This window comes from Chamaea fasciata, unplaced genomic scaffold, assembly GCF_029207755.1.
Source record: "Chamaea fasciata isolate MVZ Bird 193981 ecotype frontalis unplaced genomic scaffold, bChaFas1.0.hap1 SCAF_8, whole genome shotgun sequence".
Taxonomy (NCBI): Eukaryota; Metazoa; Chordata; class Aves; order Passeriformes; family Sylviidae; genus Chamaea; species Chamaea fasciata.
The window spans coordinates 10,898,168-10,917,202 of NW_027094093.1; the positions used below are offsets into that span (position 1 = coordinate 10,898,168).

At 42.1% G+C, this 19,035-nt stretch overlaps 1 protein-coding gene across 8 annotated transcripts in view; it reads right to left on the reverse strand.

Annotated features, from left to right (window-relative positions):
• The window catches only part of ANKRD44 (ankyrin repeat domain 44), a 131,474-nt gene that overhangs the window by 32,925 nt on the left and 79,514 nt on the right, over positions 1-19,035 (reverse strand). For 5 of the 8 annotated variants that reach the window (XM_066189631.1, XM_066189626.1, XM_066189630.1 and 2 more), the window contains exons 6-15: positions 17,781-17,868; positions 15,895-16,037; positions 14,324-14,536; positions 13,315-13,393; positions 10,012-10,126; positions 6,971-7,053; positions 5,559-5,676; positions 3,142-3,210; positions 2,303-2,443; positions 96-179 (exon numbers count right to left, since the gene is read on the reverse strand). In XM_066189631.1, the coding sequence (XP_066045728.1) occupies positions 96-179; positions 2,303-2,443; positions 3,142-3,210; positions 5,559-5,676; positions 6,971-7,053; positions 10,012-10,126; positions 13,315-13,393; positions 14,324-14,536; positions 15,895-16,037; positions 17,781-17,868 (1,133 nt within the window). The remainder of the gene's footprint in view (positions 1-95; positions 180-2,302; positions 2,444-3,141; positions 3,211-5,558; positions 5,677-6,970; positions 7,054-10,011; positions 10,127-13,314; positions 13,394-14,323; positions 14,537-15,894; positions 16,038-17,780; positions 17,869-19,035) is intronic. The other 3 variants (XM_066189632.1, XM_066189629.1, XM_066189627.1) reach the window with 1 other exon arrangement.

The window sequence follows — 19,035 nt, forward strand, 5'->3', positions numbered from 1 at the left end:
CAGAGAACAAGCAAGAGCAGAGTGTGAGGCTGCAAGCCAAAGCTGTGGCATTCTCCAGGAATGAAGTCTAACTGCTTTTGTGACACCAAACTTACAATGCAGCTTCTTTTTCCTTCATCTCAGTGGCTCTTTCGAGTTCTTCAGCATTTTCATGGGAGTTACCTAAAATATTCTTTCTTCTTAGCACAGAAGACAGAAAAATTCAACTTATTCTCAAAATACCACACAGGGGATTTTGATGCAGTCTGCTACCCACCCCCGATCTCCTCTTCAAGGAGCTGACTTCCTCCAGCCAACAATGAGAATTGTACAAGTTAAACTGAGAGCACTGCATGATGGGCCTGCAGGGAGTAAGTTTTGAAAGCTGTGGATACAACCATAGTGTGGTAATTTACTGTCCCACAAGTCAAAGCCAGAAGGAAAAAAAAATTAAATTCTGGTTTCTATCAGATCCAGCTTGACCACCATTTTCTAGAATCCTTCTGTTTCAACCACAGCAATGTTGTGCACTTTTTTCCTTTCCAGAGAGTAACTCAGGATTACCACACCTTGCTTCCTCCTGCAGCAAGCTGCTAGTTCTTCTCTAGCATTTAGGATTTAGAGCAACTTTAATCACTGATACTAAATCACTCTGTCTCGAGTTTGCATTAGCTGACTCGCCTCAGCTTCTGTCAAATATCTTGGCAACACTGTGTGATCTCTTGGTCAGGTTCTTCTCCCTGCTCATTAACTACCCACATCCAGAGTTAATGATGAATATTATTTGGAATGAGATTGCCTGGCCTTGGAAGTTTTTTGACATTCAGCAGAAAAAAAGAAAACAAACAAAAAACCAAAAAACACAACAAAACTGTTGACCTATAAAATCATGGTCTGGAAATAGCATTTCATCTATGTAATAAGGCTTCTTCCAGAACATCTCAAACTGAAAAATTTAATGAGAAGACAGCACCACCACATCAGAATCAATTTAAGTTTGGATTGTGAGGACAAATAAAAGCCATATACTTCTTCCAAAGTTCGGGACGTGACTAAAATAAGATTTTGTTTTTTTAAATGAGGAATAAAAGTAGATATATCCTGAAGTTAACCAAGAGCTTGTTTAAATGCAGGATCTTCACCTACCAAGAACCAAAAGCTGAAAAACACACACTGAATCATCATTCTCAACCCCCCCCAAGTAACACCTCACCCTGGTAAGACAGAATTAGAAACAGCCAGTGGTGCAAGCCTTCCTACAAGCCTACGCTGATTTTCAGGCTAAGCACAGACCTCTGGTGACCCTGCCTCCTTCTTCCTAGCACTGTTCAGGTTTGAGGGTGATGGGGAAGACATTTTTTGTATCAGTACTATCACAGCAAATGCTGAAGCAGCTCTCGAGGCTCTGACATGACACTCAGAACTCTGCCATGAAGTTAAACCAAACTTCCCCTGCCATGGCACTGAGGAGGTGTTCTGCTAGGAGAGATGCAGCTGTACTGTTATCAGACCTCACTACACAAGAAACCAAAAACTAGATCCTTAATGTCTAGAGACACTGTGAGACAGAAAAGCATAGGATGACCTAAAATAAATACAGGTTGCTAACAGTTTAAAGACAAAACTAACAGGATAATTGAGTCTGGTTTATACAGTATGTTATAAGGAAGAGATTGCCAGAATGTTCAACTATCTGGGAATTAACACTGCAGTCAGTAACCACAGCATTTCTAAGTCTTGCAGGTGTTCTGCTCCTTTCTCACAAGAACACTGCGTTCTGACAAAGGCTGTTCCTCAGACCTCTCTCTAAAAAGGCAACCTGGTTTGGACAGGGTGAGCATTTTTATCTGCTCTGAGAGTGGAGTGTGACTGATGGTTAGTTCTATCCCACCTTTCCCAAAATCTGTCAAAATGCCCAAATGTCTGTCACTGCAGTCCACTTCAGAAAACTCCTCTGCTGTCTCTTGCTCTATCCCTTCTGATGGACTTGCAATGCAAGTGCAGAAAATTCTCTAAGCTGTATCTTGTGAGGAAACCTCACAGAGGAAAACAGAAGACATAACACTGTGAAAATAGTTCTGTAGGGCAGGGCGGCTGCAGAACTGAGCATTCCTTCAGAGGTAAACCGTGGATCTGAAATGCCACATCATCTGGGGGTTTGGCTTCCAGTCAAAGCAACTCACTGTGGAGTTATGCATACATCTGAGAGAAATTCCTGTGCTAGTGGGATCATTTTTTTGGCTCAAATGACACAGCATCATGAAGAGACTAGATACTGATTTAGCAAAACACTCAAAGCAGGAATTCCTCAGAGCTCACTTACTTTCGGTCCATGTCAGAGGCAGCAGCATAGTGCAGAGGGGTGCGTCCCCAGTCATCTGTTTCATTGATATTGGCTCCTGTTGTCACCAGAGTCTCAATGCAGTGGAAATGACAATTTGCAGCTGCATAGTGCAAAGGTGTCCTGGAACATAAGTGGCAATTTGTTACCTCATATTCCAACATGTACTGAGGAGGATAGAGATAAATCTTAATTGCTGCGTTCCTACAGATTTCCAGCAGCCGATATCAGCACTTTAATTTATGGAAATTCAACAAAATACTGTGTTAATAGGAAGTTCTGGTGCTGCTATGAAGCCTAATAGGATACAGAGCATCAATCTGTGTCTTGCAAACAGCCTAATGCCCGTGAGAGCCTCTGCTCTGGCTCTGCAGACACGCTACTTCTCCCAGCTGGGAGGCACAGAAAAGCACAGTGTCCATCACAGCATCTTGTTTAGCTGGCATAGCAACGCCCATAGCAACGCTTTCTCTGGGGGCAAAATCCTATAGGAAGCACCTCCAACAGCAGCTATCCTGCCATCAGAACCCAGGTGTTGTCTTGGCCACATCAGCACAAGAATTTTGGCAGTAAGAAAAGAAGAAAAGCTGTGATATTTTTAAAACAGAAAACTCAAGAGGGTGGGATGGCTTTAATGTATTTAATGAAGCCTGCACCTGTCTGGTTGGCATGTAACTGCAGCAGCACGGGTTATGCAGAGAAGGCCAAACTGCCTGATTTTACTGCCATTTTTCACAGAACATATGATTTTCAGTCTGAGGTGGCCTTTCTTCCTTGCCTATAGATTCTTTCTTTTTTAAAAGAGCTTCATATTTACCTACCTTCCACATTTGTCCTTCTTATTAAAATCTGCTCCACTGCTTTGCAAGAGTTTTATACATTCTACATTACTGGAAAGAGAAGTAAAGAAAACAAAACATGAATAAACCAGAAGCTTACACCTGCATTGCCCCCTCTCCCCCAAAAGGAAAAAAGTTACTCTAGATATTTTTGTATTATTTGCTGTGTAAAAACAGGGTACAGCCAACTATAATGTGAAATTCAATCAAACAGAAAGTGGAGCTCTAAAAAGAAATTATTTTCTTTTTTTCACTAAAAAACCTCAAACTTCTCTTCTGCAGAAGAAAAAAAAAATCCAAAGAGAGCACAGGAATTGTGATCAGTGTGTTTGGAGGTTTTCAATGGCAGCTGGTACTGTAATGCTTCCCATTCTGACCTAGTATTTTATAAAGGAACTTTAAAAGAAAGTTGTTGCTAGCTTATAAAATGCCAGTCTAATAATGAAGAGGTGACATTTAACGAAATCCACCCCCATGCAGCAAAGCATTCAACAGTAAGCCCTTTGCTCAAATCCTGTTTATTTTATGAAATATAATCACAAGAGTCACTTTTAGCTTTATTCTGATACAATTTGTTGACTATTGACAGATTTAAGCCCATCTCCAAGTGCTTTGTTAAAAAAGGGGAGTGGCTATTACAGTGATAGTCACTTCAACACCGCATTTATAGAAGTGGAGGAGAATTTACAACATCCTGGCTGTTTCTTCATCTTGTTTAAAACCAGGTAATTTTTAATAGAAAACAAACCAGCTGCATTCTGACATCTTTTGTGATTCAAGCAAATAAATGTAGGACTCCGAGCCAGAAAATGACACGAAGTAGCGCAGCCCTTTCCAAGGCCGCTTGCCATTCACAGGGGCAATAAATCCATCACTTGTGTTCACAGTCAGAGGAGCAGACCTCTGAAATTCTTCTCCTAGCACCCATGCAAGTCCCATTAATGTAATGGCAGTAACAGGCCTGTGTCAGGAAATAAAACTGATGGCTTTTTTCTTCTCCAGCTACAGAAAAAGAAAAGGGGACTGGATGCAGTAATGCAATATTTTGGTCTATGTCGATCCCAACTCTAAATTGCTGTTGCATAAAATAACTACAGAACACTCATCACAATACAGTAAAAATAAAAACACTTGCTAGTGATGACAATCATAGTAAACCACTGGGAAAATATGGTTTATTTTCATGAGTCACTTTTGCTTCTTATTGAAGCCTTTCCTTCTCTTTAGGACTTCCAGGATGCTTTTATTATCCTTCTGGGATGCAGCCTTATCAAAGAGGCAGCATCTGAACTATATTATAATAATGTCCATCCAAGCAACTGTCATACCATACATTAATGTGAGAGAAGTATCAAGAGGAATAATTCCAAAACAATAATAAAGCCAATATTTGGATCAATTTTATTGGGGTTTGGGGTTTTTTTCCCCCCCGAGAACAAAAACTTTGTGATACAGATTTTGGTCCACTGAGAAGAAAAAGCAACTTCCAGAATGACTGCCAAGTATTTGCTGTGGATGAGCATTTCTACTTGCTATAACCACAGAGAATCCAAGGGCTGTAGCCAAGGCTCCATTTCAGCTGTTTTCTGAGCCATAAAGTACTCAAATAGAACAGTCAAAACTCAGTGCTTGCCAAACATTCTGTCCTTTTGCTAGATTAACTTCACAGCACTTCACTGACAATTATCTGGAAGTATTGAAAATAACTGGATGCTACATTTACATCTTAAATTGAAGCAATTTCAGCTTCAATTTTCCTTTTCTGCCCTCCCACCACTTTTCAGGAATGCATCACCCTGAGAGAGGGGCAGCCTTCTCACTTTCTAACTTGGAGGATGTGGGTTTGGTTTGGGTTGTTTTTTCTTTTAGAAAATTAAACTTGCACCTGAAAAATGGGAGAGAGGGGGATGAACTACATTTGGACTCCAAGGCTGCAATCTGACAGGCACTGCTGCACAGCTGCATTTTTGGACAAGGACATGGTCCAGAGATGGAGGCCCGGAACAACTCCCCTGCCAGCAGCATCCCAGGAGCTCCAGCTCCTGCTCCTTCACTGGGTGTTCCCTAGGGACTGATGCTCGCCTGGACACTGCTGGCCCTTGGTGACTGTTGTGGCCCTCAGGGAGGCCTGGGCAAGTGCAGCACCCCACTGAAAGCTGAAACAACTTTCACAGGGGCATGAAAAGGAGGACTTTTCCCCTCTGCCTGAAACCCATGCTTCAAATCAACCCATGTCACCCTACACAAGGGGGGCGGCAAAAGAGAGCCTGAAGTGACCCAAATTATGGCATCAGCCTGCCTTGCATGGCAATAACTTCCTCTGTGGGTAGCCCAGCCAAGCTGGCTGGCCCCATATGTGGCCCAAGATGCCCTGGAGCAGCCACAGGGCAGGTACTCACCCTCCGGCCGCGGCCGCGTGCAGGCACGTTCTTCCGAAGCTGTCGGGGGTGTCTATGTCAAAGCCTGCAGACAGCACGTGCTCATTACTAAACAAGGACACTACGCTATACTTTTGTCCTAGTTAAACCACAGGAAACATCGCAGAGACAGAAAAATCAGTTAGTTGGGAGAAAAACAGAACGCAAGCAACGACAGTCAGAGAGAGAGGTTGTCACGGGAACGGCGAGCAGCTGCTCCGCTTTGGCGGCTCTATAAAAAGAGCCGCGAAGTTGACGAGCGAGCGTCTATTTCCACATCCAGCTCCTCCACATCCCTGTCTGCAGCCATGTGACAGGCTGCAGGAGGCACAGACTTACCAAGAGGACTGTGACAGCACGACAGGAAGACAGAAAACATGGAGACATGAGGAAGAAGGACAGAGTCAGCCTAAACATGAATTGGGGCTGTTCTCGTTGCATGTGGCTGGCAGACTGGGAAGAGGCTTCCAGCAGCACGTGGGGATATTCATCAAGATGCACAAGGCCAAAGGTAGCAGCCTGACAGGGCTAACTCTGGTCACCCAGAGTGCTTTCTCTTCCTATCCAGTGGTCAAGGCCAGAGCACACCAAGTCTTAATATAATAGGGTATGTAATTACCATTTTTCACATTTCTTTTATACCCTACAGGGCTCAAGTTAAGGGAAAAAGTAGTTGTAGGACATTTTTTATGTTAAGTAATGAAGGAGTTTTCTAGAAAACTCAGATGATCTGGGTCAGAATTTTTTAACTCACAGGAACTCTTGCCTGGAAAAAGCAGAATTTGGGATTTGGCCACTGATTACTGACTCTCTTGAAATGGTTGCATAAACAAGCTCTGGCTTCTGCTTTGGGCTCTGGTGAGGATCCCAAGCCTGTTCTCTTGACACTACACCTCCTCGTCCTCTCTCTCATGCCCTCAGAGCTTTGGCCAGCCTAACTCCTTAACTACAGATTCAGAAACACACTTTAGGTGCATGTAAATACATCACCATCATCATCACTGAGATGTAAATACCTGTGCCAGTGTAGACCCCAAGGAGATAATTTCAGAATTACTCCTTTGGCAGGCAGAGGGGAAGAATCCCCAAAACAGAACAGGATCTCACATTCCTACGGTTTGGAAAAAGGTTCTAAATTCCCTCCCTCCCCCAGTGAATTAGTCTAAACTCTCTGAACCTGCTGGGAGAAAAGAGCTTTGGGCATGAACAACACAGGAAGTACCAGCATGGCTTTGGGAAAGCCTTGCATGCTCTGCTGCACCGCCCCACACAGCCCAACACAGCAGCACAGGAAGCCTTTCATTAGAATAATTCACAACAAAGAGTAGAAAGGGGCTGCAAGCAGCAGAGACAAACACTGCTCAAATTCCAGGGACACTGGAGGATTTACTCACCCGATGATAACAATTTCCTGCAGCAGTCTGAGTGGGCATTCAGTGCTGCTAAGTGTAAAGGGAACATGTTGTGGATCCCACACCTGAAAGGGACAACAGCCTCGTGAGAAAATGCAGGTTACATCCATACACAGCACATCAAAAGCTCATTCCAGAAAGGCAACATCTTTCTCATGCTTTTCTAGGAAGATCCTTTCTTGCTGCCTGCCATTATTTTTATCTGTATTTCCTTAACAGCCTTCTTGAGAGTTAAAAATATTCTGATGCAGCAAAATCTTGGCATTATGCTCTGAACAGAATGTGGCAGGATGGTCTGCAAAAATTCCATACGAAGCCAAGGTAAGGGAGGAAGTAAGAGAGCAGAGACTGCTTGGAGTCAATTGCCCAGTGAGCCACAAATTTCTGCACCAGCTACACGCAAGGCAACTGCCATTCTGAGGGAAATGTAAATGCCAAAATCTTCTCTATATTATTTCTGAATCCTTTTTTTTTTTTTTTTGCAGATGACTCTTCACACCTTCCTTTAGGCTGCCATGTCACAGTTTTCTTCTACAGCCTAAAAACTAATAATCTAATTTTCCTATTTGCTCCAGCTACTCTCCTCACCTCGTCTTTCGCTTTTTCCACCCTTTAACACATGACCCTCTTTTCAATCACACAAAAAACTTTCAGAGCAGACATGATGGGTAAGAAAAGAAAGGTAGCCATTAGACTGAGCCTATCTATCATTAGTCCAAATCCATATCAGGTAAACAGGTATTTTTTAAACAAGCTGAGTACTCAGCAACTTTAATTAACAATAGGAAACCATGCCAGTTCAGTCCCTAGGCATGCCACTGCTTACTGTCTTAGAATACTTTTGGGTCTGGACATCTTGGGTGTCTTTCATTCAGCATTGTTTTGTGTAAAGCATCTTGTTATTCTAGAAATATTAACCTACTGGCAGTTCTCCAAGTGCACATAAACACGGAGCCTCTGAAACCAACTAGCTTGACAAGATTATCATCTACTGCCTGCTCCAGCAGATTTTCTTTTTTAAATTACAAACTCCGGAGCAATAGCAGATGGATTCATATCAGTCCTTCATTTCTGTGAGACAATTGGTGGATGGGAGAGTATGATCACCTCATGGAAGAGGATTTCAGATACAAAGCCAAAGACAAAGGATCTTGTCTTTCTACCACCACAGATCATAATTACTTAGGAAGCTTAAGACATTAGTTAATGTGGATGTTTACAAAGATATCTTTCTCTCTCCAAGATTTTATACATAAATGTATTTAACTAATTTGGGTTTGTTTTCAAAAAATGTAGTCTTTCCAGAACCCACAGGTCCATTCTTTCTCCGTCTTCACATTAAATGTGTCCTCCTTGCTGCTTCACTGCATTGAGTGACTTATGCTGCTGTACAGATTCTAATTTTGCTATTAGCAGCATCTATATCTTAGAGTAAATCTATTAAGTCATGATCTGACAGCCTGCTCTTTGAAGAAAACATTGCAAGCTCCACTGACCTGCTGCATCTCTACAAACCAGTTGCACTTTCTAGCCATGGATTCATTTATTTAAGGTAACACTGGACATTCCGTATTGCTGTGCTTCTCCCTATACCCATTTCCCCCTGTCTCCTCTTCCACCTAGTTATCTAACACAATATTATTCATCTTTTTGCTCAAGAGTTCCACCCAGCAGATGTTTTGGCTGGTTTCCATCGAAATCCACTATCTGCACATTTGCTCGCCAGTGTCCCACTTCTCCAGTGCTGTTCACACTGGTTCCTCCCATCACTTGCACACTTTCCCTCCCAGTGCACTGCCTCAAAGACTGGCCGAGCTGTCTGCACTTGTTGTGACCAGTGCTGCAGCATTTTCTTTCCTAAACCTGTTTGGAGAGCTCACCGAGAGTTAATGCAGCACATATTGAAAGAACATTTAGCACAGGCAGTAGCATCATTTCCATCTGCCTGGTATCTCTGAGCCAACTTCTTATTTCACTTATTTCTCCTGCTGGAAAAAGTATTTTATTTGATCAATGTTCCAGTCACCCAACTGTGAAATAGAAATTTCTAACTGGATAACCCTGATTCCGAGAGTGAAGTGGGCTATCCCAGTGCATCTCATTTTCCCTTAAAACTTCAACATAACAGACAGTGACTGACTGTACTGGAGAAAAAGAGAGGAAAAATCTACACCTCTATTAAGATACCAAGATCTTCATGCTGGCTGTATTAACAAAATGCAGTGACACTAGCTGAACCCTGTGGAATTGCATTATCCATGCCAATTGAAGATCTGTTCCACCTTCTGAGTTTGTAGGGTGACAGCTGTACTTAGCAAAGGAGAATGGGCAAATGTGTCACTTGCATAAACACCATCAAGCAAATAAACAAAATACTGAGAGCTGCAATTACCTTCCAAATTCAAACCAGTCATTTGCATTTAAAAGCAGGGTTTCCTAACTAGGTAAGTCAAGAAAAGTCCCTGATTTCTATGGCAGGTTCTGTGTAGAAGACAATTTTGGAGACGTGTGGAGGTAATTGCCGAAACCTTACATTCATGAACTCAGATGCTGCTCTGAAACACCTGGTACAGATATCCCTCATGGCACTGCATTACCCTGATCTCATACCCCTGTGTTTATGTCCAGGTTTGCTATTTCCTTTTGACAGGCTCTAGGAACCTGACCATAACTAAACAATACTCAAGTACTCTCTCTGCATATATATATATATATACACACACACACACCCCCCTACTCTATGTACATTAACACCACTGTCCCCCATTAACGCTTCAGGGAAAAGAAGCAATACTCGTACAACTTGTAATCATGGAAGCGGACACAACAAAATTTAGCAGGGTTTGCTTCCCCTCCACACTTTCCAATTGTTCATTTTTGAGTCTCATGTCACCCAATGAAGTACAGTACAATTCTGCTTGTCAGTTTTAACCTTCCCACTTCAGAAGGTGAGGAGCAGCTGTGTTTCCAGGCACTGGACATGACGCTTGATCCTTACTAACAGCTCCACTTGAGGCACCTACTTGGCAGTGTCGGCTCCGCTGGTGATGAGGGTGTTGATCAGAAGCTCGTGTCCGTATCTTGCAGCCACGTGCAGAGGGGTGTTACCATCCTTATCAACACAGTCGATTTCCCCTCCTGCAGAAGAGATTTTCATACAGTTTAACACTGAGAAATTCGGCATGAAGCAGGGACCACAAGTGCTACTTGTCTCTAGCGACAGCACCATGAGCAGCCCAGAGCTGCTCTCTTAGCCACAGAAACTCTAAATTTCCCAGAGCAAGCACCAGCACACAGCAAGCTCCCAGCTGTCAGCCATGGTCTGGCTGCAGCACTTGCACCTCCCTCTCCACCTGCAGTGGTGGCAAAGAGTGGTGGGAACGGGATGATGTACAAGGGTCAAGTGCATGATTTGGATTTGCTGCCTATCTAAAGGTACAAATGGGTGGCCTGAAATAAACTGCAAAATAATCTGCTGAAACTGTAGCCTCATTAGTAAAGGCATTGCCACTCAGCCCTATCTGTACAACAGTGTTAAACAGAGTTCACTCTGGAGGCCACCAGGAACACACTGCAAACAAACGTGTTGTGTGCTTTTTGCATGTCTTACCAAAGAACAGCCAAACAGTGCTTATGTAGAACTTTTCCTTCTGCAATTTAAACCTGGCATCTTGTGTTTTATTCACATAAGCAGGAAAAATGGATTATTTCTTTAGACACATTACAGACAAGTCCCTGTTTTCTTTTTGGACCAAGAACTGTAACTGTTTCAGTCTCTCCTTGCCAGTCAGGTTTACTGCACTCCAACTATTCTCTCCTTCCCCCAGTCCTCTCTAGCTGGCCTGCATCCTTGTGGAAGCAAAAGCCAAAACCAGTACTACAGCTGACATCTCCCAATACTGAGCTGAGCAAACTGGATTACTTCATGCCTGCTGGCCACACTCCTATCTGTGCACTCCTGGACATTGCACAGCACCATGGACATCCAATCCACTTTTTTAAGCACCAGAACACTGTTGACTTGTGGTCAACAACCTTCTGATCTTCTACAAGCCCCAGATCCCTTCTTGAGGGACTGCCACCCACCAGGCTGTTGCCATTCTGAACTTGTCCAGCTGATACCCATGCCTCTGTGTGTGATTTTTCTTTTGCTTCGCTTGCATTATAACTTCTGTCTCCAGTTCTACAGGATCATTTTTCATTCTGACTCCACCTTCTGCCAAACTAAGTCTCTCCCAACTACATTTTTTTTCTCCAAATGTTAAAAGCACATTTTCTACTCCACTATCCAAGCTTTTAATGAAAATAGTGGACAGTCCCAGACCCAGAAGGGAAACTGAAAACTCCCTCACTACACCTTCCATTTCAATAACAATTCATTTATTACTAATCTCTGAGTGTAGTTTTACAACTAGTTATGCACCAGCGCTGTAGTATTTTAATAGTCTGCTGGTTTGCTGTGAGAATACTTCCTGAAAGCATGTAAAAAGTCTTGCTAACATCAAGATACGGTAATACTGCATGTCCACTATTCACAGGTGATACCAGGGCTTAATTGCAACAGGAAGAGTTTTAGTAAAGCACTAGACAGCATGCCCTGAGAAGCTGTGGATTCGTCATCCCTGGAAGTGTTCAAAACCACTGGATGAGCTGAATGAGGCTCTAAGAAACCTGATCTAGTGCAAGGAATGTCCTCCCCATGGCAGATAGGTTACAACTAGATTATATTTAAGGTCCCTTCCAACCTTTCTAATTTCTGATTTTTTAATGGTAAACGGAGGTCAGTGAAATGCTTGAACAGGTTCCCTGAGGTGCAGCATCCACAAGCGGAGGTCCCCACAAACAGAAATTGCACATAGGAAAGTCAGAGGACTGTGCTGTGTTCACAAAGCACTATTAAACTGCTGTAGAAGAGAATTGTGATGTTCCAGCTTCTTTTACTCTTAAGAAATCTATGCAAGATATCTCCCACTTTGGCTGACCTATGTAAAGTACCCCAGCATTTCTTTTTCCTCATTCTTAAAGAAAGGCATCACACTTGCAGTTTTCCAATTTTAAGGTAATCCATTCTTCCTCTACAAGTTGCTAGAGACAGCAACCAGAAATTGAGACATCCTTAGCCAACTCATTAAGTATTGCAGAATGAAATTCCATTGCTTTAAATCACTGACATTTCTCTCTCTCTCAAGATCCCATGGCAATGAGGCATAAAGCCACTTGCAATGAGATCTGTGTACAATACTAAAATTAGAGGGGCAGAAAACGAAGAAAGAAAGAAGTGAAACCCAAGTAAGTGGAAGAAGAGTAGAGAGGCATGAAGGACAGATGAAGAACTGCCAGTCCTTTCACATACAAATCCAACAGCGAGCAAACAATGGCTCTAAGCCTGAGCATATTAGACTAAACAACTAAAAACTGCAGCAAAGCACAGTTTCTTGCATTTTGCCCCAACTCCCTTTTATTATTACTATTTTATTTATCCCAGGAGAGAGAGAACAACAATTTTCATGATGACCTGAAAGAAGCACGACCTACTGGAGACCTCCATTTTAAAGCAATCTTGTTTAATTATGTCACTACATTTAAAGCACAATCGTTCAACCATCTCCAACATTTCACACTTCAGTTCCAAGTTTGGGATTTTGGAAAACAAAAAAAACCCCAACCAATGAACAAATCCCAGACCATTGTGTCTCAGGTACTGGCCCAAACTGGGACGCTTAAGTAAAGAATCAGTAATAGCAACCTCTGTCATTCAGAAACAGGCCTCTGCCAAAGCTCCAAGAATAATTCCTATATTCTATAGTATTCTCGGACAGAAAAGATGCCTGAAAAATGACTGGTAATCAGGAATCCTGGCTGTGCCAGAACAAACAAGGTAGTACTGCTCCTCCCTCCTGAGTACATCTTCTACACTCCATGAAGACACAGGTAAGGGGTGAGCTAGGAGAGGTGAGACAAGCAGAGCTGCTGAGTGCAGAGTAGAAAAAATGGTTTGAGCTCTAAGAACACCAGGGCTCCCAAACGAGGACAACTAGAAAATTGTGCATTCTTCTCAGCAGAAAAAAGACCTAAATACACCTCTGAATTCTTGTTTTCAGGTTAAGAATCTGAATAGATCATCTGGACCACTGCCAGCTGGAAAATGATGGAATTTTGTTAACAACCAAAATCTCAGGTTGTGATGGCACAATGGAATGAGAGCTGTCAGTTCAGCTCAAAGCCAGAAGTTCATGGAGCTGCCCTCTGGGTCAGAACAACTGAAAATTGCAAGAGTGGATGTGCCTGATCCCTTGAAGAGCCACTCCAGAGGCACAGAAACTCACCATTCTGGATGAGGGTCTGCGACCGCGTGAACCTCCCATGGACAGCTGTCATGTGCAGGGGGCTCTTCCCATCCTTACTCTGACGGGAATGAAACACAGCAGCAGTTTAGCATGTGAAGGCTTATGAAACCAAAGGTACAATGAGTACAGAGCAATGCTTTGGGTTTTAGAGAAAGAAACTGAGACCAGGAGAGCCGAGCAATGAGAAAATAGCATGGGAGTGGTACCAGCCTCTACTCACACCACTTCATGTTTATTGGCATGGGGTTTCACCTTCATTGGCAAGCACAGTCCCCAACTTCCTCTTAATAATTCTGGGTTTAAACAGTGCACTGACTATTCACTGATCTTAAGGGACTTGCCAGAGGTGTTAAATGCTGGAAGTTAAATGCCAGTTTCAGAGATGGGAAACTGAAACACACAGTGTTTTAACTAAAGTAGTCAAAATCCTATATGAACTCAGAAGACCTCAAGTCTTCTGGAACTTATACCAGTACCCTCTGTTGGATAACAGCGAGTTCCTTTCAGCTTCATCAAGATGTGTAAGGTGTGCCTTCAAGAATGTTCAGATAGCCTAAGCAGAATCAGACTTTGTAAGCTGGGGCTCTAAAGCAGGGAACAAGCAACGCTGGAAAGGGAACTTCTTGGAATCAGGTTTAATTATATCCATATTACAGGGGGAAGAAAAACACTAAAAAGGAATAGTTCTTTGACTTAGCACCATTCCCTGAGACAACATTTTGACAGAGCTTCTGGAACTATAGTACTTTTTTGTGCCTTCATGAAATTGGCTGGCCTAGAGTTTAGAGTTTTCATTGTATTTATCAAGGCACTGAAAGCTCCCCTACTGGGATGTAATCTCACCCAAACAGTTTAATGATCAACATTCTCATCATCACTCCAATTCCATCAAGGATTTAAAGCCATGCTGTACTTGTTGTTACAGTTTCCTCCTGAGATATGCAAAATAGGATAAAGCAAAACCGTAAAGCTGGTATTCAAGTTTTACCTGAATATTAACATCCGCCCCATTATTCACTAGTAGTTCAAGACACAGTGCTCCATGAGTGGAGGCAGCAGCAAAATGCAAGGGGGTGAATCCATTGTTATTAGGCTGATTTACATTAGCACCATAGTCAATCAGCTCATTAACAACAGAATCCTGACCATTGTAACAGGCAATGTGAAGTGCAGTATTTCCATAGATGTTCATCTCATCAATCTAAAATGAGACAAGGAGACATAGTTAAAATTACAGACATCAGCTTAGCATTTTACGTAATGCATCACACACTGCAAATGGAAATAGCTGGAGGCTGAACTGTCATAGGGCATAGTTCTCACCAGCACATTTCATCGACAAATTATACTCCCAGACAGCTTCACTTGGAATGCTTTATCTTTCTTATTATTAACTTTTTATCCCACTGACAATTCCTGAAACCAGCGTGAAGCTTTAAGCTGATAGCAGGACTATGTAATGACGACAATGATGACAAAAGCCCTAGCAAGCCGGAAAGCTTTTCCATGTAAGTGGAAAAGCAGAATGAATAAAAAGCTCACAATCTCTACATTTAAAAAGATTACAGCAGTGAGTACTGAGTTTTTGTGAATAGAACCAGGCATAAGAGCTGTTTCCACAGTTTTATTTTGGAGAGGGAGTGAAGGTATCTGAGCGAAAGTAACGTAAAAGTGCACAGACATTTACACTTCAATAAGACACCACTTTCAGTAGCTCAGTATTATAAAGGTGTAATTAAGATTATGTTACTTCTTGATGACCAACTTAGCATTCAACTGCTGTTCTGTAAAACAGGATGGGACAGATTGTACAAAAGACTTGGGAATGGCATGAACAGCCTTCCATGAAATACAGGCGTCTCAAAGATCATATTCCCAGTGGTGGAGAATGTGGAACTTAAAGGGACTTATTAGCATAGCCCTGTTAATAACAGGAAACAGCTATTCCCCTTCAACTTCACAGCCAACAGCCTGCGAACATGAACTTCTGACAATTTTCTGGCAGATCAAGTCAGCTGAAAATGCCATGGCAAAAGCAATGGCTTTATTTGACATCTCTGATTAACTGTCTGATTAGGCTCCTCTGGTCATCTCACCACTGCTTTGTGGAGTTGACAATAACAAGAAGTCTATGCCCTGAAAAAAAGTTATTTTCCAGAGTGAAAACAATCTATCAGCTACAGAGGAAATACAGGTCTGTAAACTAACAGCCTGAACTGCTGTTTAGTAAAGCACACAGCGTGTATGTTGAGAACAATCACTCATCATATCAAAGGAAATGCTGACCCAAGAAAATTTCACTACTCCATCTTCTTCTGCAGGAACAGGATATATCTCCAGATTCCTTCAGCAAGGTGGCCTGGAACTTACTGTCCATATCAGACTTTCTTTAATACAGAATGTGTCCTGACTCTTGAACCAATAAACCACATGAAGCCTGAGGTGGTCTGGAAAATGGGACTTCTTTCCTTTAGAAGTCATTGTCTTCAGCAGCATCCATAGGAAAGCAGAAAAGACTATCGCTAAATAGAGAGAAATAAAGTGCATAATACCACGTACCTCCACCCCCAGGTTAAGGAGTTGTTTCACAATGTTAATCTGCCCATTGGATGCAGCTGCATGAAGCGGGGTGTAACCCTTCTTGTCTTTACAAGTCACTTCTGCACCATGATTTATCAGTAAGGCAACAACTTCCAGGTGACCTTCAAAAGATAAAAGATAATTATAAATGAGTAGACCATCCTACAGCATCACTTCTCCCAGATTACTGCTCTCTTGCTAACACACTGCCCTTTCACTGCTGTTTCAAAGTGCTCCCACAGTTTTACAAAGGAAGAAAAAGCATTTTCATAAATGTTTCTAATCCTAGCTCCAGGCCTTGTGAAGAAATCCATGCATTCACCTTCTCCAAATGTGTCAAATTTCTCTTTACTGAACTGATTTTCCAGTTACCAAAAGAACAAAACCACACCTCTTTTCCATTTATTTCTCTCGAGTTAACAGAGTGTTTTATTCTCCCTCTTAGAGAGGACAGTGATACAGTGAGCATAGGAGCATGGCAATGCAAGTCTCTCAAAACAGAATCCTACTGATGTCACCTGCAAACACAACTGCTAACACTTCCTGGGTTTTGTTGGAGATAAAAAATAACCTTAATAGATTATAAAATGAAGAGGAACAGTCTTATTGCTTCATGCTGAGACAGAACTATCTTAGAATTAAACATTTATTACGTTGAACACCATACAGAGTTGTGCTCCATCTGAGTGGCACAGCACTTTCATGACAGGGGCAGCTCTGGTCACGTGCAGGACCTAGGAAACCATATGTACTAAATCCATAGATAATCAGTGTCCAAAAATAATTAAATATTCCAAAAATTCTCTAAGGGTTTACAGCTCTCATCTCATTATCTAACTTCTGTTTAAATTGCACTACATGGCTAATTTAGACCTTAGATGTACATCACGAATTTCTGAAAACATTTAAGTGGAAAAGAGGTGTAGAATTGCACAGCACAATGTAAGAGCCTTTCAAATCTAGAGAGTGAAGTTCAAAGCTCGTTAGCTCAAAAGCCACAATACAGTTGTTGGCAAGAGCCTTTCCATCTGTGTCTGTGTATATCAAAAAAACCACACAATATGCTTTTCTCACAGTTGAAAATCTCCTCTTATCTCATTTCTCAAAGTGCCAGGATTAAAACCAAGATTTCTGACAGATCATGTGAAAGATTTCCTGGCTGAGGGCAAACAACTCCCCACAAATTGTAACCTGAAATATACAGCTTGGCCAACAAAAGCTCTTGAACAAGCATGACCACTATCACAGGCAATCTTATGTTTTTAAATTATAATGTCCCACTGTAAGAAATTTGCCTTTAACTTGAAAGGAATGATAAGGCGAACTGTTTGAATTAAGCAGTATGTGGTAACACCATTTATTTTCTGAACAGACATTCGGCTGCTCTTGTCCACTCTGGAATAAAAGGCGACAATTTGCTCCTAACAGGAAGAAAGTGCCTATGGTGCATTTCCTAAGAATATCATAACCTAGCTACTTATAAACTTCAATAAACAGCAAAATTTATGCAGTTACCTACATTCCACTGAAAGTACTTTTTACCAGAAACTGAAACAAATATAACCTGGGGGGTTTTTTTCTAGCACAAATATAGTTCAGGCTTGACTTAGAGTCAGGATAAAAAGACCAAAATGAAAAAGCCCACAATTAACTGTCTTAAAAAGGAAATCCCAATCACAGCCAAGATCTCCCTAGCTGCAAACCCATAAACGGACAGTGTTTATTTAGATCAGCTGAACCCTGCCCTCTTCAGGGTAATTACAACACTCTCTTTCCATGGCCAGGTGTGTTCTTGTCCACTTTAAGACAAGCTATCCATTTGTGAATAGGAAATGAAAAAGAAGGAGCAGCAGCCCAAGCCTTACCCATGTATGCTGCCCAGTGAAGAGCTCTTCTGTCCTTTTTGTCAAAAGCATTGATGTTTGCCCCCTTGGCTAAGAGCAAGTTCACCATCTAGAAGTAACAACAGCAGGTAAACCAACCCTCCAGATCACACACTCAAAGGTTTATAACAAATCAATCTTGCAATAAAGCTGGGATCACAAAATGCTGCATTTTAATGGTTGTTTCTGATATTCCTTATCAAGGAGATTTAGATTATGAGAGTTAGACACAGGGATTACTATCTCTTTCCTACAGTCCAGTGTTTTAAAGGCCAAACACAATCACCATTTTACAGGAACTACCATTCCTCTTTCTTCTTTTAATTACAGTACAACTCATCACCTTTCTTTGACAGAAGCTTACTGTTCCAGTCTAAGAGTTTTTATTCCATATCTAGATCTTCAGGTGTGGAATAGGAAAATGAGGATCCTTAAACCCAGATCTAAAGACTAGCAAAACCTAGGAGGCAAAACTAGGGGCTTTATTTACGTAAGTTTTTTTCATATAGTTAAATAGTAATACTAGAAAGGTTTGCTTGTATAAGTAGGGAAAAACAGAAGCACGTTTTCTAGAAGGTCAATTAGAAAAGCAGAGTGACTGCATCTCGCACAGCTGCACGTTTCTTCAGTATGAATTGAATCCACCAGTCTTCCCTTCTTTCCATTCTGCCACTCTTATTTTCACAGGCAGTCCAGCCCCAAAGAAGCAAAAGGAGACCCTGGGGCTGCTGGTGGCACAGCCATCTCTCCAGGAGTGCCTGCACACCTCACTCGTACCCTGGCTCTGCACAGGTGCCTTCCAGCCACTGCTGGGCTTCTGCAGGTAGGGAACACGCCCCACAGTTTGGGAAGCAGCCAAGTGACAGCAATGCCTAAAGTTTAGCTTTCATATTTGCAGATTGTGTGCTGCCTAGGGATGTAGTTCTGAGCCTCATATTAAGTGGCAGTAAGCTCTCTTCACAGAGCAGGCAGACAAATCCTTTTCCTGCTGAGAACCAAGGACAACTTTCTGCCCAACAGCATAAACAACGGTGGACTGGAGAGAGAAAACAAGAAGGATGAGACCTCACAACCTGAAGCTGTAATTGGACAATTATACCCCAAAATGCAAATGGACCAAAATTTATAAAAAATGTAAGATCTCGTGACCGGTCAGCCACTTTTTTTGTGGCTATTCATAGTCGACCCTGCGTGCAGCCTCGGTCAGGCTCCTGTCCTGCCCAAGGTGAATCCTAGA